The sequence below is a fragment of the Ciconia boyciana genome, chromosome 4, assembly GCF_034638445.1.
Source record: "Ciconia boyciana chromosome 4, ASM3463844v1, whole genome shotgun sequence".
Taxonomy (NCBI): domain Eukaryota; kingdom Metazoa; phylum Chordata; class Aves; order Ciconiiformes; family Ciconiidae; genus Ciconia; species Ciconia boyciana.
Window position 1 is genome coordinate 27233509 of NC_132937.1, and position 27172 is coordinate 27260680.

The 27172-nt window shown below is 42.7% G+C and overlaps 1 protein-coding gene across 4 annotated transcripts in view; it reads right to left on the reverse strand.

The window, feature by feature from the left end:
* The window catches only part of DCC (DCC netrin 1 receptor), a 618393-nt gene that overhangs the window by 64333 nt on the left and 526888 nt on the right, over positions 1 to 27172 (reverse strand). For 2 of the 4 annotated variants that reach the window (XM_072860253.1, XM_072860250.1), the window contains 3 exons: positions 10274 to 10369; positions 6030 to 6208; positions 1701 to 1839 (listed from right to left, as the gene is read on the reverse strand). In XM_072860253.1, coding sequence (XP_072716354.1) covers positions 1701 to 1839; positions 6030 to 6208; positions 10274 to 10369 — 414 coding nt within the window. The remainder of the gene's footprint in view (positions 1 to 1700; positions 1840 to 6029; positions 6209 to 10273; positions 10370 to 27172) is intronic. The other 2 variants (XM_072860252.1, XM_072860251.1) reach the window with 2 other exon arrangements.

Genomic DNA, 27172 nt, shown 5'->3' on the forward strand with positions numbered 1-27172 from the left:
TTGCAATCACATGGGAAAATCTAAGGACACATATATTCCCTCTTATTTTCCCTTTGATAATTAACTGGCATGTACTGTGGTTTTCATTTAAAAAAACCCCAACAAATCAATATTTACCAGCCGCCTTCATTTGGTATCTGCTGGTAGAAACTGATTTGTAATGGCACCTAGAGGGTTTTCAAGGCCACTAGTCACCCTCAGGAAAATATAGCATGTACTATACTACCTTGGTGTCCAAATGTACATATTGCTGTCTACAACAGTTGAAGAAGAAAAATATGTTAAGCAAAACCATAGACATTCTTATCTATGGACTAGAGCAAGATACATAGGCAATCATAAAGAAAACCTAGTACTTCCGTGGTATACAGCCTCATGCAGTTCAGTGGAGTTATTTAAAAGCAAATCTACTCGGGATTTTCAAAAGAGGGGGGCTCAATAGCTTATTCTAAAACCAATGCAAATTTAATGGAAGATCCTACCCTTGTTTAAAGACAGCCTAGGGACCAGCATACGTGCTTCCATTAACGCCTACGTGATAACTAGAAGTAAAGCCCAGGCATGCTATTTCCCTACTGCAGTTAATTGAAGGCACACAAAAGAGAAAGAAACAATTACGTTTTGGAGATGATGTTCTTATCTGCAGAGATCACTACATCTTCATCCTTTTTCAAATATTTTTAACCCACTGAACTGGGGTTACATATAATATGTATCTGCTGTCTGTTACCAAAACTGCATTTAGTCCCCTTCAGAATCTGAAGTATCTTTCAGGTCATAGCTTCCTGCTTGGAAAATACCACTCAAATGCTTGAGAAGAGCAGCTAAATTAAGCCTTCAAAGTGCATTTGTTTATTATAAGCATATTATTAATCTTTAGAATGGCTGCTTGCTGGAAATGAAATACAGATGTATAAAAACACCGAGCATCGGAAAGATGCTTTACTGTCAGGAGGGCATTTATACAAGTCGACATTTTGCACAGGGTAGATAATTGTGTCTTACAATAAATAACGTGCAAGCTGAAAACACTGCTCACATGACTTCCCCCCCCCCAGTTTCTGTCTCTCATTTTGCACGCACGGTTTCAGTCGCCGTAACTCTGACTGTAGGTCTTGGCCAGACTGATGCGTTGGTCACCAGCACAGTGCACAGCAAACAGCTAAAATGTGTCCACGTCATATTATGATCAGACCTGTGGTTGTTTAGTTTTTAAATGCATCCCTTTAGTTCTTGAGTCAAGAAGGATGTGCATTAGATAGAAGCAGTCACTGAGTCCTTTCTACTAAGCGGATAAGATGGGAACTCATGACCTTGAGACACACAGAACTTCATAAGTCAAAATTTTGAAGTAGCAAAATCAGTATCTAATAATAAAAGAATAATTGCTCTCACCTGATCTTGGGTTTCTTTGAAAAGCAAACACTATTTTAAATCATTAGCATTAAAGGTCACAGATACTCGTTATATTATGGGGCAAAGTATCACACACACGTACTACCATCTCCTAACTTCTTGCAATGACAACAGAGCTCAGTAGAATGACTGCTCTGCTTTGCTACCCATGAAAAAAAGCGAAGACAGACAGTTGATTTTGTACGTACGCTGTCGGATTACGCAGTTAGGATGAACTTGAACAAGGCTTTTGATGACAAATAAAAAAAAGCCAAAGCAAGCCCTTCCATGAGCTCTTGCCGTACCTGCTTCGTAGGTGGTGGCGTGCGCGGTCATGCTCCAGGTGCTGGACCGCCGACCTTTGGTGACCATGACGGAGAACTCGTACATGGTGTTTGGCTTCAGACCCATCACAGTGTGACTCAGGGCGGTTGTATCTGCTGACTGCAAAGAGATGGAGCAGAGAATGTCTTTAAAGCCACTCTTTTTGCTGGTAGCCAAGCAAAACACAGTTACAAGGGATTCCTTTTTTCAAGCAAAATAGCTCTATCGTTGCTGCGTACCTGAACGGGAGTATTTTTAGTATCATTGTATTATAGTACCAAGTTTAGTACCAAACTTGCTGCCTATAATTTAGGCAGTTAAATAAATTGTTGTGATGCTTTCTCTTTCTCTTTTCGCAGACAAAGCAATTTGCCGTGCATTTTTTTCCAAATGTAAATTTGAAGCTAACCCTGTGTCCTTCATCTCTGCCCATATAAGGACAAAAATAGGAACATTTCCATAACTTAAACAGTCATTTCCAGCCTCTTTGATGGGTTCCTTCAAAAAAAAAAAAAAAAAAGGTTTAAATATCTACTGATTTTCAGTGGAGGCTCAGAAAGCATTTTTACGCCTAGAATGGTCCTGACTAAGGCTTCCCATTTCCTGGGGTTAACACCTATTTACGACAGAGATGGAAATATGACCCTGGAGCCCTGCATAAAGATGCATTTTTGTATTCACAAACCACACTTTTTCTTGGTTAAATATAATATGTTTATGTATTAGATCATATTTGAAACATATTATTGATCTGCCTCACTGCGATATGTTATGAACAACCAAACATATTGATGTTGATGTGAATATTAAATTGTTCATTTATTTTTAGCTGATTTAGCTTTTTACCTCAGCCTGCAGTAAGGAACAATTTGAGCCAAACTGCACCAGTATCAAAGGAGACAAGTGAGAAGAAAATTATCGGACAAATTGGTGACAACTGAATAAAATCAATTCCCACGCTTTTCAAGCTACAGAACCTGGTGTGCAATCCTCCAGCGTCAACAACTTACAGGCCAGTGAGTTAAAGGCGCAGGGCACTTTTATATGTTTATATACCTATAGACCTAAAGTTGACTGAGTAAGGACAACTTACATATGACGTTGCATCAGAAGACTCCCTTGATGTTCACATTTGGGAAGCCGGTTCACAAGAAGGCATGCATCAGTAATGCCGTTCTGATGCTAACCATCAGATGATTCAAAAAGAAATCGACCTTTCCTAAAAATGGCACATCAAGTTGCCAGCACAGCACAGAATAAAGCAGTAATATTCAAGGGGGAGCGGGAGAAATTTACTTTGCAGAGACATTAATGAATGGGCTATATATGGTACGCTGTTTTATCATGGGTGCTCTGACAGATGATTTGCATGCTACTTAATAAGAAGACTTCATGCAATACCAGATTTTACCATCTTCATACTCAATTCAAATACCTAGTTCTTGGAAATTAGCAGTTTTGCAACTTATCTGTACTAGGGGTTTACTCCAGCAGAGGATCTCCCTCTATAAAAAGTCTTACTGAAGCAAAGACAGCACTTATAACCTATGTGTTCATAAACTATTCAACCAAACTACTCAGCCACTTGCCAAAGTTGGCCAAATCTACCTGCTAGAGTTTATACAAATTATTCTTTGACTAAAGGCTGGATTTCAATATAGGGAATAATAATTTTCTCCCCCCAAAAAGATTTTGGAAGAAATGAAATGATTTAGGGCATAAAATACTCCTCAGCATGACTGAGGGTAACTAAATCTGATAACTACCACTGTGGAAGTGCCCGGATATTACCCATGATCAGGAAAAATGCACATGGAAAAAACAATAGAGTTTGAACCTATTCCTGGACAAAATAGTCTTTAGTGGCACATAAAGACTTTGGGTTCTTTTTTCTAAAAAGAAAGTTATTTGTCTCCAGCTGAGTGTTTTTCTTTGACTTTTTCGCTCAATACTAAATATTAGCATTTCAATAGTCGCAAACATCCTTGAAGTTAATATCACATTGAGATGAAGGGGGTGCAACTGTAGCAAGTACCTTTAGTAATGCCACGCCATGCCTGTTTGGGACGGTTTGTACAAAGTAAAGTTGGCAGGGCAAAGTTAAATTTCTAAACTTCCAACTTCAATGGGAAAGGCTAAACCCTTCATTCTATTAGATTTGATATACATTTTTGAAGCAATGGGAGACTTTAATGGGAAAAACTCAAAAGAATTGGAAATTCAATGCCAATGCACGGGCAAGTGCTACGGGAACCTATTTGTGAGCCTGATCCAAACCCCTCTGAAGAAAATGGAATTTTTCCCCACAGTTTTCAAAGAATAACATAATAGGTTTTTTCTTGTTTTCTTAAAAAAATTTGGTTATTTCAAGAAAGCAGACCCTCTTGAAAGATTGTTCATTGTTTCTGCTTCTGGGTGATTGAGCTGGAATAAATGAATCAGACCGGCTCTTTACACGCTACCCATAAACTGCTCAAACTAGAGATGATGGCAAAAAAAAGGTAATTTCACTCTTGCTCCTCTCCTCTTCAGTCTCCTGCTCCTCGATGGCTCCCGGAGCCCTGGGTGGTGGCTCTGTGAGAGATGTCCACCCGCTCGTTTTAGCAGGACAACGAGCTCGACACCTCTGAGCAGGGCGTGCTTCTCCTGCACAGCAAATTAATAGGGTTATTTTGGATCATTTTTGTTTGTCACCAACCATTTCCCACTGCATGCAGCTCAGTCAATGCACTGGGAAACTAGAGAAAATGTTATGATTGACTGTGATTGGCAAAACATAATGCTGTCTTTTCTGGAGCTTTGATTTCATCGCTAGAGAACCGTGACTTGCTGTGCTTCCCTGTGCTATATGCCTCATTTTGTTGGGCCTGGAAATCCATCTCTAAATAGGAGTCAGATCAAGGTATGGCATTCAAAACATTACAATGCATTGTTTTGGCATCCTTAATTACCTTGTTATAGCTGCATGAGCATACAAAATTTGGGTCTTATATTGCAGATCATCATCTCGGCATCTGAGGTTGTCAGAAGTATGGCAGTAGGTGTAAAAGCAAGGTATGGGCTTTATACCTTGTAACGATGTGCTATTATTGAAAAGCTTTACAGTGGGTCAGCACCTGCAGCAAAAAGCCAGCTGACCCGAGTCTCCTCTCGGCTGACGTGAACGCAAATCAGGGGTAACACAACTGAAATCGATAGTTCACGGCAGCACATGGACTCAGCCAAGTGCCAGCGAGCCAAATGCTGACAGAGCTGAAAAATCACAATCAGAAAAGAGACTGAAGGCAAGACCTTCTCACCATCATTCCCACTTCTTCCAAAAATTACCTGGGAAAGATCTCGAGATGAGAGTCTGTAAGACAGGTGTACCCCAAACCTCAAGAGGCGGAGAGCCATCCTCTGGGGTTTAGAAATGCCAACCTGTATTTAGACACATCATTCTGGCCCTAACTGGAGGAGCCTCAGTGCTGGAAAGAGCATGGCCTATTCCACAGTCCTTGGGAAAATGACTCGTATGAGGCTGCTTTTGTTAGGACAGGGAACAGTAAAAAATGAGGCGTCCACTTGCAGTATAACAATACATCCATAGCAAGCAACTCACTATGGATCAATACGATCCTTTAGGCAAGCGAAAACAGCTACTATGGTAGGGCACGGGAGGAAGGACATGCTCATCACGGGGAAGGCGGGTGTTATATGAGATGCAGTATATAAGCTGACGATCGTGGGGAATGGTAGCTTATTGTTCAAAAACAAGCGAACAAAAAAGCCTAAAGGCTGTGCTTGTTCCTTCCCACTCCCTGTCCCACCGTATCTCTTTGCTGCACCGCACGTGATTTGGTACTGCTTTCATTAGGACTTGAAAAGAAATTCTCATCCAGAAAGTAGCATGCCGCTGCCGTATCCATTCAAATTGAATTTTCTCATAAACTAACCTCCATTTTTTGCTATTTGGGAATACGTAATATGGGTGACTGGAATTGCCATACGGTGTGGGTGGGTTTGCAGTTGGTATTTCTTCCTACACACGCTCCACTATTGTGCTACCAAATCTGTGACTAATTTATATCTGGTTGGTAAAGACTAAAGATCAAAATGTTCAACAACTGGCATGTGGAATTAAAATATAGCATTTTCATCCAACTAAACACATAGGTTTCTAGGAAGCAGTAGTTACTCAGGCAAGTCTCCTTTTGATTGAACTGGGAATTTTGGTTGAGGGAAGTTCACAAAAGCCAATTCAGAGTCTTTGCAAATAAAATATGAAGAGATGAAATAGCTCATAAATTCATAACGTGTTAAAATTTCACCTTGTACTTAGCACTTGTCGAATAGCTCGTTCTCCATCGGACCGTGTAGAAGCGAACCTCCGTAGTCTTTTGGTTCTTTGGGACAGAGTTGTCTGCCCAGATGACCCTCACTGCATCATGCGTAAGTGCAACAGCCTGGACACCTACTGGTGGGAGCATGGGGGTGGAGATATCTGGGACTGAGGTAGGGAAATCATCAAGCAAAGGATAAAAATCAACTTCTAATGGATCAATGGGGTCTGGGTCCATACATCACCAAATGAGCATTCCAAAAGAAATGAATAGGTAAGTTAAAACAGAAAAACAAAACAAAACAAACCAAAACACAAACAGCCACCAAGGGGCACACATCACAATGGGTTAAATGCATGGCATTAATGAGGAGGAGGAACATGAGGAGAACAGAAAGAAAGGCATTAATGCAAAATGAGAACGCATCGGCAACATTTCAGTTACATCACTACAACAAAAGTAACCAGCGCTAAGTGCTATTTTTCATGACTTGTTTAAAGACTTCCAGGTATGCTGTGTTTTCTTCACACAAGATGAAGGCAATGCACAGCATCTCTCCTCAAAACGATTTACGTTTTCTTAAAAAATTGAATCACTTAAATTATACGCTATTGGAAACACCTACGAAGTGGAGAGTGTGTCGTCTTCCAACCCGATGTATAGACACGACATACTCTTCCGTGTGTAGGTGTTACCTATGCTTTTCTCTCTCGGCAGCCTCTTTCAGGCTCTTTTGTTGGTTTTAGGCTCTTGAAAGGAACATATTCTGCATCTGCTGAAGCGTTTGTTAGGCAAAACAGAACATAACAATTTCACTGCTGAAGTGAAGATCTTGCAATTGTTGGTTTAATACTGTCAGCGTGTTAAATATGCATATCCAGGCGTGGAGATGTGGATTATCTTCAAGTGGGCTTCTTCCTCGAGGAACAAGCACAGTTCCTCTCCCATGTGTCTGTGATCGGGTGGTCTTTGGGAAGCAAGATGCTGAGCACGACACGCATGCCACAGCGGTGCGCTTGTGCAATGTCAGAGGGAAATTCTGGCTGGCTTAATTATTGAGACAGTGGCACATTTCATTTCACGTCCAAAAGTTCAGATCTGAGTGGCGTGCTGATACATCCAGTTAACTGTGGCTGTCAAGATTACTGTGGCCATGCTTCTCCTTCCACTTGGTTGCAGGAGGTTTCTCTGAGTTATGGTGGCTTGAGAGAGGAACCAGACCTTGGGTCAGCAGCAGATTACTGCTGTTACAGTCAAGGGAAAAAAACCACCAACCACCCGTGTACAGAATTCCTCTCCTGATCAGCGTTCGGTTCGGCCCCGATGACCTTCACGCTCTTGGGTTCTCCGGGGCTCTCTCTCTGCCCTCTGGGGCTGCACGGTGATGGCACCAACGTGGGCACCAGAGCCTGTTTCTTACTTGGTTTCAAGACCTCTGTCCTTGTTGAAGCACCCAGTCAACTTCTGGCCTGTCTTGTAAAACTAAACTTACTGACTCATTATTTACCAGTTGTGATTTTTCTAAATACAATTTCAAAACGCAGTGGGTAAAGTGCAGCAAAAGCACGCCAAAAGGTTGCTTGGGTTTTTTTTTTCCCCCTAAAATAATCTGCTAACTAATGAATAAAAGCCTAAATGACTCTAATATTTCCTCACTGACAGTTGCTACAGTTTGTCTGCTCCATGTGCAATTCCAGCTCCTGACACTTTTTAATCACTCCTGATTTACGGTTTTGTAATTCTTATTCAGAACTTTGGGAGGTCACAGCCTTCGGAAGGAAAAACAGAGGAGACGAGGATGTTTAAAATGTATGATAAGCCATTAGGTTCAACCTGCTTCTTGTGTTGCTTCTTTCATCAAAAGCTGCTTTATAAGAAGTTTGAATATGAGTGTTGAAGGAAATGAAGCAACCCGGTCGCTGTTGTAGAGATCCAAAACTCAAACACACGATCCACATGGGGAGGAATGGGCAGCTGAATCTCTTTTTTTTGCCCCAACCTGGTGAATCGAGCTTCTGCAAGTTGAAAGTTAACAGTTTCTTTTCCTGAACTGAAGTTTTCCAAAAGAATTGGCTGTAAACTTTGGAAGGCGAGCCATACCTGTTTCTGTTGGTTGTTTTTACAAACTTATGATGGAAGTTGACGTGACTGGAGCTGAGTCGGTATTTTAGCAAATACTGCACTTCCTTTCCCTTTTTCTTTCCCATACTGAAAACTGAAGTCCTGCTGTAGAGGAGATTATGAAGAGAGGCCGGGTTTAGCAAAATAAACAGTCAGACTCGATCAATCAAGATAATTCAGTTTCTGAAACACGTCACCACTGACCTGAGGAAATGTCTATAATCCACCGGTGGCTGAAAATAGGTCCCTAAATACTGCCTCTTATTTTCCACCAAAGTTTCATTTGCTATTATTTATGCGTGGACATCTGTCATTTGGAAATTACAATCTCTCGACAGAAAATAGTTTCTTGCTCGCTTTCGAGTTGATTTGTGAATATTGCATGTTATATAACCTTAGTTTGCACACCATATCCACACAAGCAGGCACCCAAGAATGTCTATGTATATGCTAAACCGACACACAAAGACGCAGTTTTGGGTTTTCTCTGGTGCCCAGGGTGCGTCAGCTCATCCGCTGCGTGGGGAACACAGTTCCTGTGCTTTCCTGTTTTGCTAAAAGCCTTTTTTGAGATGGTCCTCCATGAACGACGCAGGCCACCAGCTCCTTTCAGAGGCTGCGTCCCGTGGGTGGGAGGTGGTGGGAAGCTCCAGGTACGGATGTCTCTCAGCAATAAGAGAGAAGCACCGAGGTGGACTTCTCGCCGATGATCATCGAGTCGGTTCAGCAAAACAGAGCCCAAGCCTGAATTACCTTTTTCACATCTGGATATCATTTTGTTTATGAAAGGTTATATACAGACATAAAATCAAATCCCACAGGTCAGGCAGGTAATTTTTAAATAGAATTGACAGGGAACAAACCCCTTAAAAATAAAAGTATATATGGATCCTGAGGCAAACTCACTGGAAAAAGATTTTACAAGACACAGACTCAGCAAGAATGACCTTTGTAGACTCCAGACAAGAAGAAAGATTAATAATTTTGAGCCAGAAGTTCTCCGACACTTATTATATCTAATGTAGCTTGTTACGGTTGCCCTTGATTGTGCAATTAATCTCTTTTTTTTTTTCTTTCTCCTTCTGACTTTCCAAGATTTCTTATGGGAATACTTCACAAAACCATACGGATAAAAGCTGTTTTTCCTTCTAGAGCCACAGAAGTGCCATTTGGTTCATTTATTCCTCGTGGTCCACCCAAGCCAGCGTCAGTGATCGGGTTTGCTCTCAGTGACACAGCTCCCCTTCCAGGCAGCTCTGAACACCATGGGTGAAACATGAGAAAAAAACTTCACCAAATGATGGTGTCGCTCCGGAGGAAAAACACCTTTTTAAATTTTTTTTTTCCTCAGTTCTCTTCTTCTAACTCCTCATCAGTCCCACCCACACACCAGTGATTGCAAAAAAACCACGAGGCAGTCCGGAAGACAGGGCTGCACAAGAAAAATGCCGATTTTATAACTTTGCTAGCGTCCCAACAATGCATCTGTGAAAAACAGCTGCTTAAAAGCACCCTGCTCCATTACCACTAGGTAATCCCTTCTGCGAGCCTTATCCTGCCAGGAAAATCTTATCAGTACATGCCTTCACCTTTTGCAACCCCTCTACATGCTTCTGTAAACGTGCATGACAACAGTGTGTTTTTAACTGATTCATTTTAATTTAAACTGCTTTAAAAATGAAGAAAAAAACCCTAATAATTTCATCTGGGCTTAATTCAATAAAGTCATTCACCACTATTCTGCCCTGATCTTTAAATATTTAAATTGTTTGGGAGTCATGCTTCTCCCCAAGCCAACCCGCACCAAAGAGCAAGCACTTGTGAGCATCCCATTAAATTTATACAGCCAATTTCTGGAAAGGGTAAATAATTCATTCTATCTGTGTAGTTACAATAAAGTGGAAAATGAAGCTGATGTATTCTAGCAGGGACCCGGAGGTTGCAGAGCTCTTGTCTTCCATGGCCTTGACCAAAATGTTTTGCCTAATGCGCACCTTCGTAGAGCTCTCGTCTTCCATGGCCTTGACCAAAATGTTTTGCCTAATGCGCACCTTCTTAAGGCTAACGTTCACCGATGGGGAGCAGATCATGAACCAGCATTTGCAACTCACCTGTCATTGACCGGGTGGTCGCACTTTCGTACAGAGGCACCCCTTCGCCTGCGTTGTTAAAGGCCTTTAAGGAAATCACGTAATGGGAACTTGGCTCTGCAGGAGAAAAAAAAGAAGGCAAAACAAAGCACACACTGTTAAAAGTCAGATCTGGGATGCAGAATGGACAAGCGCTTTCCTGAAAAATGAGAAAAAAGAAAATAAAGTTAAGCAAATGCCTTTGCAAAGTAAGTGATGAGCAAGCACTACTGCTGCCCATCGTTCTTGTTTCCCTTCCAAAGGCTTTATTTATCTCAATCTCCTGGTGCTATCTTCATCAATAGTGAACTGAAGTTCTCCTTTAAACCATCTGCAGCTTTGCCTGCATAAGAAAGCTGGAACCAACTTTGTGCATCAGCCGTACCCCTCCTGACCCATGGCTCCGAGCAGGGGAAGCCTCAGACGCGGTGCCACGTGTGGTGCTACACGGAGGCGAGGGATGCTGTGGGGTGCCAGTGCCTTCCTGCCAGCTCCCAGAATCACAGAATCGTATAGGTTGGAAAAGACCTTTAAGATCATCGAGTCCAACCATAAACCTAACACTGCCAAGCCCACCACTACACCATGGCCCTGAGCACCTCAGCCAAACGGCTTTTAAATACCTCCAGGGATGGGGACTCCACCACTGCCCTGGGCAGCCTCTTCCAGTGCTGGACAACCCTTTCCGTGAAGTCAAATTTCCTAATATCCAGTCTAAACCTCCCCTGGCGCAACTGGAGGCCATTTCCTCTCGTCCCATGGCTTGTTACCTGGGAGAAGAGACCGACCCCCACCTCTCTCCAGCCTCCTTTCAGGGCGTTGTAGAGAGCGAGGAGGTCTCCCCTCAGCCTCCTTTTCTCCAGGCTGAACAACCCCAGCTCCCTCAGCCGCTCCCCATCAGCCTTGTGCTCCAGACCCTTCCCCACCTTCGTTGCCCTTCATTGCCCTGCACGCTGCTGGATGGAGCTGGGGGAGCCAGGGCTGTGGCACTGAGCTCCGGTGTGCCGGGAGGCATCCAGCCCTGCACAGCCCCTCACGAGGACGTGCTCCTGTCCCGGGGATGATGTGGGAAGAGATGGTTGAGGGCCACCAGTGATGTGTCGTCCCGTGGCTGTGAACCGCAGGCGTCCAGCTCTCCAGCGTTGCGTGGGTGGAACTCGCGCTCCTGAACCCAGCCCAGAACAGTTCATGCACCCCGGATATCGCTTTCTGGACGCTGAGCAAAAAGCCTCCCTCCCTAATTTCTTGATGTCAGAATTACATCAGTAATAGCCGTTTTACCACTTTTTACCTCACTGAGAACTCCTCATGCTTTGCTGTAAATATGAAATTTGACTTCACGGAAAGGGTTGTCCAGCACTGGAAGAGGCTGCCCAGGGCAGTGGTGGAGTCCCCATCCCTGGAGGTGTTTAAAAGCCATTTGGCTGAGGTGCTCAGGGCCATGGTGTAGTGGTGGGCTTGGCAGTGTTTGGTTTACAGTTGGACTCGATGATCTTAAAGGTCTTTTCCAACCTATGCGATTCTGGGATTCTGTGAAGGACGCAGCAGACAACAAATAAGACACGGGAATTAACTTCTGGGTGCATGGATGTGCTGTGCTGGTTTGCGTGTCCTAGTTTACCACGAGGCTACTCTAAATATATCCCTAAATGGAACAAAGTGAAATAAGCACGTCAGCTCCATGTTGGTTTTTGCTGCTGTTTTCTGAGAAAAACAAGGCAATCCATTTTCCTGATTTTTTCCATGCAAATTCCTTCATATCCCCCCACTCCCCTTGTTTTTTTTTAGCTGTTAATTCTATTTGTACAGAAGAAAATTGCAGCTGAATACATTGGGCGCTCATACACCCGCCAAAGATGGGAACTGCCTCCTCAAAGGTCTTTACTGAAAAATAACAAATGTTTGCATGTGAGGAGGCATTTATTAACGTGACATTGCAAAAGACCTGCTGCAGAATTACGTATTTCATCTACATTAACACCAAATCAGCTCAGCGTGATTAATACTATTACAGTGCATCTGAAATGAGTAAATAATCTTTAAGTACTTATTGCATATGGTTACTAATATCCTTTCCACCCACATGTTTTGTACTTAATTTTACGTCCAGAAGAAACAGTGACGTATTTGTTTAATATTCAGGTGACTTCTGTGCTTCTATCGCAAAAGAGCTAAACTTTAAAAATTGCCAAATGAATGACTGGTGCATTAATAACTCCCTGCGCTAAGTATTGTACGGCTATTAATTCAGTTGGTACTCACTGTAATGTCATTAGTCATAAGGAAATTATTTTGTATTCACAGAGAGGTAGTCTATATTTTCACATGATTTCCACTATATATTAGCATACTACTTTTAATTTCTAATTTAACTAAGTGTTGTAACTCTCCAGATTCCACATGAAGATTTATTTACTGAGACACAAAGTCATTATTTAGCTGAGAATTTAATAATGTCACAGTCAGTAGTTTCTGCAGAAGAAAAAGAAATTCATATGCACAGTCTAGACCGACTCTGTCTCTTCCTTCTACCCATGTCCCAGCTGCTCTGCCTATTTAGGAGGGTTGAAAGACGGCTGGCAGAGTGATGCAAGGGGTTAATACAGAGCGTTCCCTAGGGTAGACTTTGGGAAAGGCAGGGAAGAATACCAAAATATGACATTTTAGGACTTTGAGTCGTATCAGCTATTTGCTATTACCAGCAGCGAACTCGGTGACTGCATTGAAGAGGACGTAAAGAGACAGACAACGGATTCATCTTATTGCTTTCTGTAAATTAGGCACGTGGTTTCATTTTTAAGGGCTGTCCCTATAGTGACCGAAGAGACAAGCACCTCTGAAGGACAAGTCATCCCATGCTAAGATCGGCATTCAAGAAACGTAAGCTGAATCAGCCTCTAAGCGTTGGTACGTATCTCCGCTGATTATGGCCAGAGCGCAGACGGCTGGACTTCACTTGGCTTAAATTTTAAATAACAAGGCATTAGTCAGGAAAGAATGTCACCCTGAACACTGATTTCTCAAATGTGAACGGTTACTCGAGAAACCTGATTCGAGAAATTATTGTCAAAATCCCATAGAACTGTCACGGCTAATCAAAATACATTGTGAATTCCCAATAACGAATAAGCAAAATGAGTGATTTACTGTGAAGTTGATAATGAAAAATATACTCACCGAAATTGATAAATTAGGTGGAAAAATGTGGTAAGTTCATGGAAAATTTACAAATGGAGACTATATAGCACATACTTCATTACAACGGCCCATATAGCACAATATATAGGCCATCAAACTTTATAAGTCGAACAGCCTGACATACGATTTATGTTTATAACTAGGTTGGGTAAGGTTCCATTTGTAAAAATGAGCTAAGGTTGGGACGAGGAGGCGATCTGTAGCTTTCTGTTAAAAACATGAAGAAGTCAGGTGGTTAATTTGAGCTGCTGCTAACTGGAGCAATAAATAATTGCTTGAGTCTCCACGTAGATAAGAGGAAAAAAGGCAATTTGCCACAGTACATCGTTTGAACGCAGTATTAGAGTTCGGTTTAGTCCAATACAATGAAAAAGTGAAAAAGCATTAGTATTATCATGTGGCAGATGGTTGCTTTTTGAATTGCATTGTATGGTAATAACACTTGCGGGGTCATTCTGGTGCTCTTTTTGGTAAAATGCCACTGACTGGAGTGGGAGTTCAAATGAGGAAAGCTTTTTCGTATAAACCTGCTAATAAGCGCAGCAGCTAATGGAACGGAAGGGTCGTTAGTGCTCCTGGCAGAAACACCGCAAAGAAACAAAGAAACGGGGGCTTTAGAGATGACAGTTGCAGTGCAGCTGCAAGAATTCAGAGATAAATTCTGAATTTTCCTCCCCCTATAACAATGATGTTACCATTTGTATTTGCTGTTCTGGAGCAGGAGAAGGAGAGAATTATATGCCTTTTTTTTTTTTTTTTTCCTGGCAGAAGAAATCTCTTCTCGCCTTTGAAGAAGCTGAGCAAAGAATTCAGCTTTAATTAGGGCATCAGCCAAGAATCCCCATGTCAGTGTTGGTGTGGAACATGCTCTGGAAATAAAGTTGTGTTCTGCAGTTCAACTTGAAAAAAAAAAAAAAAAAAGACAAGAAGTTCAAGCTAAGCATGAACAAAATTGATTTCTTCTACTGACAGATGTTGTTACTGGAAAGAAAATAATCAACAAATAGCAACTCATTCAAGATACCACGGTTATTTTCTTCTTTAAGAGGGTAAATTGTGACATCTCCACAGCCGTTACATGGGGTCTTTTGAGAAATGTTGAGTTTTCATGTATAATTTAATTTCCTCTTTAAACTATAAATATAAAAGAAACGCTTGACAACTAGATGTGAACTCCAACCCAAGGAAAGCTCCTCGCCTTAAACGACAGTGTTGGAAAGAGGGTAGAGCACTCAGCTGATGTTCCAAATCCGCTCCTTTCTCTCTCAAAAACTCCTTCTCAAGTCCTCTTCTCATTTCCCATTTTAACAATTACCTGACACGAGGGACCTGCAGAGTGCTCTACAGATTGGTACCCTGGGAGAGCCCAAGCTAAGATGGGATCTCCTGATCATCATGAAAACGTTGCTCATCCCATTATACCACCCAGAGCTACTGTCTTGCACTTAAAACCATCTGACTTCCTTCTAATGCAATGTAGCCAATACAATAACGATAAAGTTATACGTTCAATAAACTTCTCCCAACACCTTCGGCGGTGCTTTTCCTGATCTTAACCAAAAGTGAAGTAGCAGTTCATCGAGACCTGATCCCTTCTGCTCTGCTTGAGCATGAGCGTGTATCTATGAGTCCAGTATAATAACCTGCTCATGCTGCCAGAGCTTGCTGAGGAGGAAAGCTGCCACCTTCTGCTTTTTTTTTCTTTTCCCTGCATTATTAAGCTGTTTTTAACTGTAGGCTACAGGAGTCTACCCTTGGGATGGCAGAGACAGTAGTAAGGTATCCATCACGAGGAGCTATGGCCTCCCTGTAGACAATGTGGAAACAAAGATATCTTGTCAAAACAGACGGGGTCTGACAGTATCCTGCAGGAAAAGGACAAGGCGGAAAGCGCAGCAAGACAAATTCTTATTAGTTATTAGGAAAAAAATAAATATGAGGGTTGTCAAGCACTGAGGCAGGGGTCTGGAGAGGTTGTGCAACACCCATCCTTGAAGGTGCTCAGAAGTCAGCTGCAGATGACGCTGGTGAGACCCAGAGCTACCTTCGAAGCTGCTTTGAACAAAGACTTGGACCATACGACTTGAGAGATCCCTTCCAACCTAAGTAATTCTGTGATAATTAATACCTGCTCACATAAACATGACGAGAGCAGGAACCTGGCTTTGGTGCCGAGCTGAGGAGGCAGTTCTAAGCCAGCTGCTGATGTAGGACCCTTCTGTCTTCCCTGTTCCTCTCACTCTTTGCTTCACCAAAAGCATACTGACTCCCTTTTATCAGCAATGAAAGGATTGGAGACGCAAATGCCAGATTTTGTTGCAAGCAGAGTAACTCCTGCAGGAAATGCCCTCTTAAAAGAGAAAAGGTCTTCAAGAGAATTATGGCTATGCCCTGTGTGTCCCGCCAGTGCCACTGATGCTGAAAGACCCTCTAAAGGGCAGAAAAGCAGTCATTCACAATTATCTCAAAAAAAACCCAATCAGAGAACAGCCTCATTTAATCCTGTCTGGGTTTGAGAAAACATTATACCTAGTAATCAATAGCACCAATATCAGTTCCTAGACCTAGTAACATTAGTTTATTGCCAGGAAAAGCTAATCTATCTATAGGACAAATGTCGAATTGAAGTATAAACTCTGCAGACAAGGGTTATTGAATTCTGAGAAATCAGGAGAGAAAGGCAGTTCCAACATCACGGTCAGATGTAGCGTATTTCTGTAAGCTAGCTCTGGAACGGAGGGTTGTAGGTAGGGCTGTGGTTGCCCAGACTTCCAGGGCTGTTCCCAGGAAATGGAAATGTTCCCAGGAAAATGGAAACCACCCGATATGCACTAAGGAGCCGAAAGCACAGTTTACAAATAAAGTTTTCAACCAGCAGCGCCACAAGGAAGCCCAAAGCAGGTGGAATTCCTGCTGGAGATCCTGCTGTGTGAGACAGCTCGGAGGGAATTGGAGGGGTTTCTCTGCAACTTCAGGAGGAATCTCTTCACAAGGGAGGGTGCCCGGCTCCGACCCTGGAGAAAACATTCTGCATTTAGCAGACTACTAAATAAATTTGTGCTTTGAGAGCCGCAGTGGCAGGGCTAGCCAGATATCCAGGCATAATACACTGTGCCACATAAGATATAAGAGCATCAGTGGTGTCTTGCCCAGGGGCCAGGAAGCCCGGGGTGATTTGGCCTCCTCTATGCAGAAATGTTGATCTGCTGGAGGGGAGGAAGGCTCTACAGAGGGACCTGGACAGGCTGGATCGATGGGCCCAGGCCAATTGTCTGAGGTTGTCGTGGTTTAGGCCCAGCCGGCAACTAAGCACCACGCAGCCGCTCGCTCACTCCCCCCTGGTGGGATGGGGGAGAGAATCGGAAGAGCAAAAGTAAGAAAACTCGAGGGTTGAGATAAAGACAGTTCAATAGGGAAAGCAAAAGCCGCGCACGCAAGCAAAGCAAACCAAGGAATTCCTTCACCACTTCCCATGGGCAGGCAGGGGTTCAGCCATCTCCAGGACAGCAGGGCTCCAGCACGCGTAGTGGTTACTTGGGAAGACAAACGCCATCGCTCCGAATGTCCCCCCCTTCCTGCTTCTTCCCCAGCTTTATGTACTGAGCATGACGCCATATGGTCTGGAATAGCCCTTTGGGCAGTTGGGCTCAGCTGTCCTGGCTGTGCCCCCTCCCAGCTTATTCTGCCCCTGGCAGAGCATGGGAAGCTGAAAAGTCCTTGACCAGTGCAGCAACAAATAAAACATCTCTGTGCTATCAACACTGTTTTCAGCACAAATCCAAAACATAGCCCCACACCAGCCACTAGAAAGAAAATTAACTCTATCTCAGCTGAAACCAGGACAGAGGTTCAACAAGGCTCAGTGCTGGGTCCTGCACTTGGGCCACAACAACCCCATGCAACGCTACAGGCTTGGGGAAGAGGGGCTGGAAAGTGCCCGGCAGAGAAGGACCTGGGGGTGTTGGTCGACAGCCGCCTGAATATGAGCCAGCAGCATGCCCAGGTGGCCAAGAAGGCCAATGGCATCCTGGCTTGTGTCAGAAGTCGTGTGGCCAGCAGGAGCAGGGCAGTGATCATCCCCTGTACTGGGCCCTGCTGAGGCCGCACCTCGAATGCTGTGTTCAGTGTTGGGCCCCTCACTCCAAGAGAGACATGGAGGGGCTGGAGCGTGTCCAGAGAAGGGCAACGGAGCTGGGGAAGGGTCTGGAGCACAAGGCTGATGGGGAGCGGCTGAGGGACCTGGGGTTGTTCAGCCTGGAGAAAAGGAGACTGAGGGGAGACCTCCTCGCTCTCTACAACGCCCTGAAAGGAGGCTGGAGAGAGGTGGGGGTCGGTCTCTTCTCCCAGGTAACAAGCCATAGGACGAGAGGAAATGGCCTCCAGTTGTGCCAGGGGAGGTTTAGACTGGATATTAGGAAATTTGACTTCACGGAAAGGGTTGTCCAGCACTGGAAGAGGCTGCCCAGGGAAGTGGTGGAGTCCCCATCCCTGGAGGTATTTAAAAGCCATTTGGCTGAGGTGCTTAGGGCCATGGTGTAGTGGTGGGCTTGGCAGTGTTAGGTTTACGGTTGGACTTGATGATCTTAAAGGTCTTTTCCAACCTATACGATTCTGTGATTCTGTGAAAATACCATCATCCCAAAAATAAAGGTGCCTTGACTCTGATTTTACAAGTATCCACCAGGCACCTAATGGCGAGCAGATTAAACCCCATTAAAATAAAGAATAAGTGATGTATTCCACTTCTTGGACAATATACACTTCCTCTGGAGAGCAAAGCTTAGAAGCAGATTTCAGCACAATCTAGGGAAATGATAGCCACATTTAAAAAAAAAAATCTTTTAATCATATTAGTCAATTTAACTATAAATATTCCACTAGAATAGACTATCATGGTGAAATTCTCCAAATGAGTTTCTCCCATGTTGTCAGCTAGAGAAAAACAGTTTTATTTTATTCCTTCTAGGCACTTTGTACATCAGCAATGGCTGCATTTCAGGGGTGGATGAGGAGATAATTTCTGTGATGTTATTTCATCGAATGTATCAGGTAATTTGGAAAGGAGTCCCTATCAGAAAGGCTAAAATGGGTAATAAAGAGCTCATGATCGCTTTCGATAAAATAAGAGACCTACCAGTGAATTATCCTGTCTCTAACACAACAAAATTAGCATATATTTACATCTTCTGGTAAACTGAACAATCCATAATAACAGAGAAGAACTTTGTTCAATTAAGTTAAACTTACCAAATGCTGTAAAATTCAAGAATGCATTTTCCAAGGTTACAGAGGATGGGCCTAATATCTTCTTTGTGAACGGAAAGCACAAAATGCAAGTTTTGGAAATTTGGCACATTTTTTCCATGCCAAAAGGTTTCATCCAGTGTTTAAATAAAGCCAGCAAAATAACATGTTTTTTAAGCATCAGGAGTAGTAGTATCTCCTGAAAATCAATTCCTTCTGTTTAGGATCGGGAAGAGTAATGTAGATTGCTGACTGAGGCATCTAAATCCGAAACTTTTGTCCTGGGAAAATTCCTGAGTGTTAAAGCCCTCTTTAGAAAAAAAAACCACCATTTGTTTTGAGAATGAATATAGAGAACTGTGCAAACTTGGCTCCACATCTGCAGTATGTCACAAACGTCTCAAGAAATGATGGGCAAGTCACTGTTTTTTGTGTGTCTTCAGTCTCTGTGGTATTAACTTTTTTTTTTTTTTCTTCTGTTTCCTTTAGTCTTTTGCCCATAAGGTCTTTGAAGTAGAGTCTTACAATATGTTTCTATGTTAACTAGACAATGAAACCCCGATCTCATCTCGAACTGCTGGGCCCTACTGTAGCACAAATAGCAAAGATATGTTAATACGCAGACATGCTTAAAATATCTCCTGAAGTTAATTGAAATTTGTCCCTGAGGAGTGCAGTTCTGCCCATCTGCTTCACAGAGATGTGAGGGACGAGGGACAGAGGAGGGTCCTACGCATCTACATTTCAAACGAATACAACCTAACCTGTAATTTTTAACCCAATCTCACCATTGAATCTGTTACAACTGTTGAGGGCACGTCCTAGCTCTTTGGATGATAAACTAGGACTCCAGCCATCTTCCCAAATTTGGTTAGGTAGCAAAACCTGGCGCTTTGCCTTCCTCTGCTGCAGCGTGAGCTCCACCAGCATCCTTCAGCAACCTGACCTCCTTGTCTTCTCCCAGGCTGAGTCTTGGCAAGACATCTCACAGCGAGTCATCCCGAGAAGTCAACACAGACCTAGCCTGGAGCCGCGGTGCCTTTGGGTAGGCGCACCACGCCAACGCAGGGAGGACATGACCCTGCAGTGAACCAGTGAAGGTCATGGCACCAACACAGGTTGCCGCAGCTGGATGACAATGATGTCCCTCCCTACTCTGGGGGTGCCTGTATATTTATAGGTACTCAGGCTGATTCTGGAAACATTTAACTTGTAAAACGCTAGGGAAAATGTTTAACGGAGCAAAGAGAATTTATAATGAGAATCTGTTAAGTGCTTTTATTTTAATGTCGTTCAGGAGATGAACAGCAAATCCATATTTACAGTTGTTTTTGAGATGTCATCTCATCATATATTATGCCTGCTTGCTGATTTCTCTTGTGAGCTATGTCCTGTGTGCAGTATAACAAAGTGTGCAGGGCTTTTTTTTAAGCAAAGGCTGTAATTTGAGCATGCTTAGAAATAGGTCTTGTCTCCTGCAGAGATGTGAACCTTTACAACTCCCATGGTGCATTGCAAGCTCAGTGCACTCCGTGTCGGTAGGGATGCGAAACAACAAAAAAAATCCCTATGCGTATCACATACATTTGTTATTGATGTTACAAATGCAGCCAGACTCAGGGAAAGTAAAGTAGCGTAGCAGAAAATGAAGTGTAAGACATATGGACAAATGAATAAAAAATGAATAGCCGTGACTCGAGATGCTTTCCGACATCAGAGGAAGCACCGTTAATGTACCAGTAGGGTTAACTTCCGTGTGGCCAAAGTTTCTTCAGGCACTCGTACGCACAAAAATAAAATAACAATGGAAGTTGTACCGTGAGGCGAGGCTGTGTTTTCCTTTCCAGAAAATAAGGCTTTCATCCAAGCAAATGCGCATCTATAAGCCTGGGTCACTTAGCTGTTTTGATCTCCTTGGCATCCGCGACTGAGCTATCGGTAAGACTCGAGAAGGCAAAGCACAGCATCGTATCCATCCTTTTCCCTGAAAACTAAGCCTTGCAACAAAGCTTCCTCTTTTTTTTTTTTTTTTTTGCTGATGAAGGAATATAAAGAAAAAAATATTCTTGGCTATCTGTATTATTTATATTATAATTTGGATTAAGAGTTATTCTTAGGCATTCTGTTCTTTACCAATGAAGAGGAGCAATATTCAGCTCTTCTGTTCCATCTGTTGTCAATAGATCCTAAACATTTTGTCAGGGAAGCCTGTTTAGCTATTTTTTACAGCCGGAGAATTGAGGAGTAAACAAACTAAAATGTCTTATAGAAAGTCAACCAGAGTGACTTCATTCTGTGTATGAGCGGATTCCTACACGCAGGTATTTGGGCAGGCTAAAATTCACTTTAAGATGAGGACACTCTTAAAATCCACACAATATCTGATTTGGGGGCGTTATGCAAGATCTGTCTGTAATGTAAATAGCGTGTGGATCTCAAACTGACCCTTGGCTTGTGAGCAATTTCTCCATACTCTACAAGCAAAGCAAAGTCAGGGAGAAATGAAAGAAAATTGTTGCATGAAGTATTTGCAGAAATGACAGCATTCTATAAATGACAGTCAGTTTTCAAAGGCAAGAAAGAAAATGAACAGTCCCTGGAGTCTCAAAGTGCCTTTACTTGTTAGTGTTGTGCTTTAATGTGATCTATGAGGGAAACAGTGGGATGCATAAAATTTAACATATTTTTGTTTGATTTTCACTGCTCCATTTTGTATTAAATATGCAAAAGAAAGAAAACAACCCAAAACTACATTAAAAAGCTTTTTTGTTCCCTTTCATGTCTTTGTTATAATCCACAACTGTCATCTGCAAAGATTAAAGAAAATGAAGAACCTTCTTTCTCTCCCTTTGCAATAAAACAAAATGCTTTTTTGCCTCGTCTACGCATAAGGGTCAAATTTAATCTGATCCGCAGTTAAGATGAAGGTGAATTTGATGGAGCCCTTTGTATTCCTACTGGTATGTTTGTTAAAATATAAATTCAGATCTAGAAGCTTTATCTTCGTTTCTTGTCACTTGTTAATTGTCGGTATTTTTTTTTTTTAAGTGTTAATCCTTGAATAACGCAGGGATCCGTAAAGTTTAACATTTGTGCCATCCAAAACGCTGGTGGATCACTTGAACAGTAACACTTGTGTCAAGGTGCGCAGAGATAAAACCACCCCGACTGCCAATCCCTCGCCGTGTCGTATAGAGCCCAGTATAGACACCAGTCCGTATAGACCAGGGGAGATGGTGCAGCCCCCTCCAGCGTTATAAAATGACTTACCAATCTGAGTTGTTAATACATTCTTATTATTCATATGGTAGCTCTAATTCTCCAAACTACTAATTAAGCAGAGATTGTTCACATCCATTAGGTTTTCTCTTCAGCGCTTAAAATTTTCAGATGTGTGTAGCTCCAGGCTTTATGGGAGGAGAGGGAGTAACTTTGAAAAGTCTTTGCTAGGTTTGGCTGCATATTATGCACTTTGCTTTCATTGCTGGGCCAGGAAGATCAAAGGTTCAAGTTAAAAAGAGACATGAAAATAATATTTCAAGACGTGCACTCCAGCTTCCCAATCCAACTCTTTCAAGAGGGTGCATATGCATTGCTACACGCTCGGGGAGGGGAATGTAGCTTTTTCTTAGGTCACATAAAGGCAACTGTACTTAAAAACTCTTTCTAAAATTACACCTTGGTCTTCTGCTCTCACATATGTAAGGGGAGAGGAAGGGATGTGCTCTGAAGAAGAAAGGCCACATTTCTGTAAGACTCGGGAATTTGGTACAGCTTTCCCATCACATTTAGTTTTGAATATCTGTAAAATAGTCATTTTTATACACATTTTTCTCATGGAAAGACTTAGGGCATTTTACAGGTGGAAGTATTATTATGGATGCAGAGGAATTACCTCTTCTCATCAGCTTAAAACCGAGTCTCCGGTTTCCAAATCTGCACCTCTCTGCTTTCTCTCGTGTGGTGCAAACACCCTGTCATCCACTGCAGAATTATTCTGTTGTTCCTATTCAAATGCTTTTTTAAAGCATTTTTGCTGTTGGGATGTCACTAACATAGAGCAAAGGCAGAGGCCACAGCATGCAGCAACGGGAGGCTGATGGTGATCCTCGGGTCTCCTTACGCCCAGCCTACCACCCTTCGCATCTCAGCCTCTTACCTTTTTCCCTTATTCCAGTAAGTCACTAAAATACTCTGGACCGACTTATCAAAATATCCCAGCATGACGTAATAATGTCGTTAACATATTGGAAGATGCTATGATAAAGTTACCACGTTTCATTTTTCCAGTACATTAATTGAAAATACAGCTTTATGATCTAGTCAAAGTTTTATGCAAATTATTACGGCTAGCGTGGGGTTTATGTTTGCAGAATCGGTAAATGGAAATCTCCTTTGCACACTTCTTCCTTTTTCTTTTAAACTTCTACTTCATGAGTAAGCTTTAATACAAAGCTCCATGGCGATGAGCCCAGTCGGTTCATTACTACGCTTAACACCTTCTGAGTTGGATCAGTACAGAAATCGTTACTTCTTATGCATAAAAGACCAGAATTGGCATCTGTGAATTTTCCAATATTGTTAAAACTGCCATTAATCAGCCAATAACCTTGTCATTTATAATCACAAGCAAAGATTTAAAAAATATTAAAAAAAAAAAGAGAAAAGAAAATGAAGTGGCTCACTAGAAGTGGGTCTCCTTGTTAGAATTATTCATTGGAGAGTCAGTCAAGCACTGATTTCGCTGTCACAGAAAAGGTTGGATGAGAGCAGGGATGCTTGCTCCTGAAATTTATGAGACTGACATCAAATATCTTTCATACACGGCAGAAAGAAAATACAACAAATTCTTCACTGACAAAGCTTAAGTCTCTGGATATTCTTACATTCTTCTGCACCTGTGGAGAGTGTCTCCAAGGCAATAGGACCACTCAGTCATGAGAAAATCACTCTATTTAACTCATTCTAGAGTACAAGTGTTACCTCTGTGTAGTTGTATTCAAGATGATCATCACACAGAATACAGTTCTCAATCACTATTTTGAAAGACTGAGTACTTTTCTTCATGGTTTTGAAGTGATTTATGCAGTAGCTGAAGTGTACTAGTCAGACAAGTGCTGTACCAGCTCGGGTGCAGGCTGATTCAGGCATTAAAAAAGTTTTGCTTGAAGGAAGGAGTCCATTAAGGACCTGAAACACGATGCAAAGCTGCCATATGACTTGTGCGTATTGGTGTTAGGCTTGCATTATCAAGAGGGAAGGAATTAAAAAGCAAGCCGCTCTGTCAGCGTGTAGGTCTCCGTCCTTCCCCTAGGGGTGATCCACTTCAGGAGATCGTCCATCGCTTCCAAGCCTTGGACATTCAAGCAGAGTTTTAAAAGTATTTAGGATTATGAAGGCACAGTGAAGTGTCTAATAGGATTTTGAAACAGACTTTGATATCTGACTCCCATCCAAAGCCAGTAAGTACTGCACAGAAAGCATTTTTAATCAATCATTAGCAGCAGACTGAAGGTGCAAAGATGTTTGGAATTTCATAATTAGCTCTAGAACGGTGAATTCTGATGCGTAACAATGCACACCACGGCTAAGTTACCACTATGGACATCCACCGTGGTCAACAGGGAGAAAAAATCAGATGATGGAGCTGTTGAATGGGCTGAACTATCCTTGCTGTTGTCTTTTCCTGCTTGATGGACTAGAGAAGGAACACGGGCTGATATGGCTCAAACTCAGGTGACTCAGTTAAACATCTGAAGTTGGGTAAAATAAATAAACGGTCTAGAGTGCAGGTCAGAGAGTTTATCATTAGTTCTGTCCTGTCACAAAGGCTTCACTACCGAACACTGACACACCACGACCATAAATAAAGCTAGTCTTCTCCACAACCTGGCTGCAGAGAAGATCATCAGTCCTGAGCTTAAAGCATGGGCTACTTTTTGTTTCTGACTCTGCCTCAACTTCACTTTGTGATAATAGGAAGTGATTTAGGATTAGATTTTAGCACTATAGAATTTCACATAAGAGTACAAATTGCCACAAATTACTGTATTTCCAGATATACCCAGTATTTCCAGACCAACAGTCATATCCAACCATCCGCATTCGTAGGGTGTGCGTGCAGGTGGCCAACAATGACCCACAGCCACACAAACAAGTTAGGGAAGGAGGAACAAAACCCGCACAAATATCACCACGAGGAACTGCAGCCTTACATAGCCAACAAGCCGGAACTGCTACCGTAATGTGTTCAGTGTTGGGCCCCTCACTCCAAGAGAGACATGGAGGGGCTGGAGCGTGTCCAGAGAAGGGCAACGGAGCTGGGGAAGGGTCTGGAGCACAAGGCTGATGGGGAGCGGCTGAGGGACCTGGGGTTGTTCAGCCTGGAGAAAAGGAGGCTGAGGGGAGACCTCCTCGCTCTCTACAACGCCCTGAAAGGAGGCTGGAGAGAGGTGGGGTCGGTCTCTTCTCCCAGGTCACAAGCCATAGGACGAGAGGAAATGGCCTCCAGTTGCGCCAGGGGAGGTTTAGACTGGATATTGGGAAATTTGACTTCACGGAAAGGGTTGTCCAGCACTGGAAGAGGCTGCCCAGGGCAGTGGTGGAGTCCCCATCCCTGGAGGTGTTTAAAAGCCATTTGGCTGAGGTGCTCAGGGCCATGGTGTAGTGGTGGGCTTGGCAGTGTTAGGTTTACGGTTGGACTCGATGATCTTAAAGGTGATCTTTTAGATGATCAAAAGATGATCTTTTCCAACCTATACGATTCTGTGATTCTGTGATTCTGTAATCCTATCGCACATCTACGGCAGGAACCCCCAAAGGGGGATCCCGAAGGCAGGAACTTCCAGGGCAACCGTCTCGCCCATGCTGGGAAGGGAATACAGCCCGTGGGCCAGCCTGGAGGCCGTTAGCTTCCACTTTCAACACCCATGTGCATCCCTCTTCTCAATCTCTCACCCGTAAGGTCTTTGGAAAGATGTCCAGGAGGTGCTTTTGTGCAGGCCTGAACACCGAACAGAGAAAATTATTCCTAGGAAAAAGATCCGTCGTGCACGTACGCGCACACATATGGCATCGGGGTGTTTCGCGTGCCTGTTCAACCCGGTATGGCACCAGCTTTAATAGAGGAGTTCTCCACCGTCATTTCTCTCAGGGCTACGGCACGAGCTTCTAGCAGTAAAATAACGCCTGACACGGACCTGGATTATTGGGTTTGGGCATCTGTGTGCAAAAACGGTGTCTGTAAATGAGAGTCGGGCAGGATTTCTGAAAGGCAGCTGATGTCAAACAAATCTGATTGCTCTTTAATGAAAGTATCTACCGCTCTAGAATCTAAATGATACACAGGGTTCGCAGTGTGCTTCAAAATAGCATACAAAGGAAAAATAAAAAGCAGCACTGCAGTGAACCTCGGGAAGCAGCAAAAACTCAATTTTTCAGCTACACAGATCACAGACTGGATTGAGGCAAAGCGGGGTGACCTCTCCGCAGGCTCTGGCTAACGAGACAAAGGAGAGCGGGGGAGCCAAGAGGAAGCAATCGCTGAAAGCCAGGAGGATCAAAAGGAAGGAGGTCTTTGGAGGGGAGAGAAAACTCACTGAAAGTTCATCATTTATTTAGGTATCAGTCTTCACTGTTGCTTTCGCACGTTGCGTTTAAGAGAATGGATACCCCTCGTGCAGAGGTTTCACAGGAAATTTTACAACAGGTGGGATAACAGCTAGGAAATATTTTTTCCCCTCATTCCTGCCAGCAGCACATTTTGACTCCGAACCTTATGGAAAAGAGTATTTTTATTAGGAAAAGCATTCTGTCTCATCATTTTGTGTAATTTTCTTGTAATGGCTTCTAATAAAGTGGGTGAATAATGCAGGAAGTGTTGGCAACCGTTCTAATTTTTTAAAAGCTTTTTCTGGGCCCTTGGTCATATCCCTCTGGGGTTCATTTTCTGTGGATATTTAAATGATGGAATTTAATTAGTGCAATTATTCATGGAAATTGATTTTCAAAGTTGTACATGTGAATGTTCAGAGAAGTTGAATTTAAAATGTACACGTCAGGATTTGTGACCAAAGTGCTTGTATCCTTATCCAGTTAGGGACCAGATGCATGTGGCTTATCTGGACAATGACAATTAAGTTACACTGCTCACATTTCGTGTATTTGCAATCAAACCAAAAAATGTACAATGAAAAGATACTTTCCTTATACTTAGTATAAGAATAATGAGAATAATTATTCTTAGTATAAGAATAATTAGTAACTTTCATGAAACCTCAGTCTGTTGGAAGATGTTCAGCAAAAAAACCCAACCCTGATTTCACTGACCTAATTATTTGTAAGTAAATACTTGATACGCTCAAAACAGTTTCTTGAGATTTTCTAGATGTCTGAGTGTTACTTCTGTAATTACAGTATATTAGTGAAACATCCTCCCGG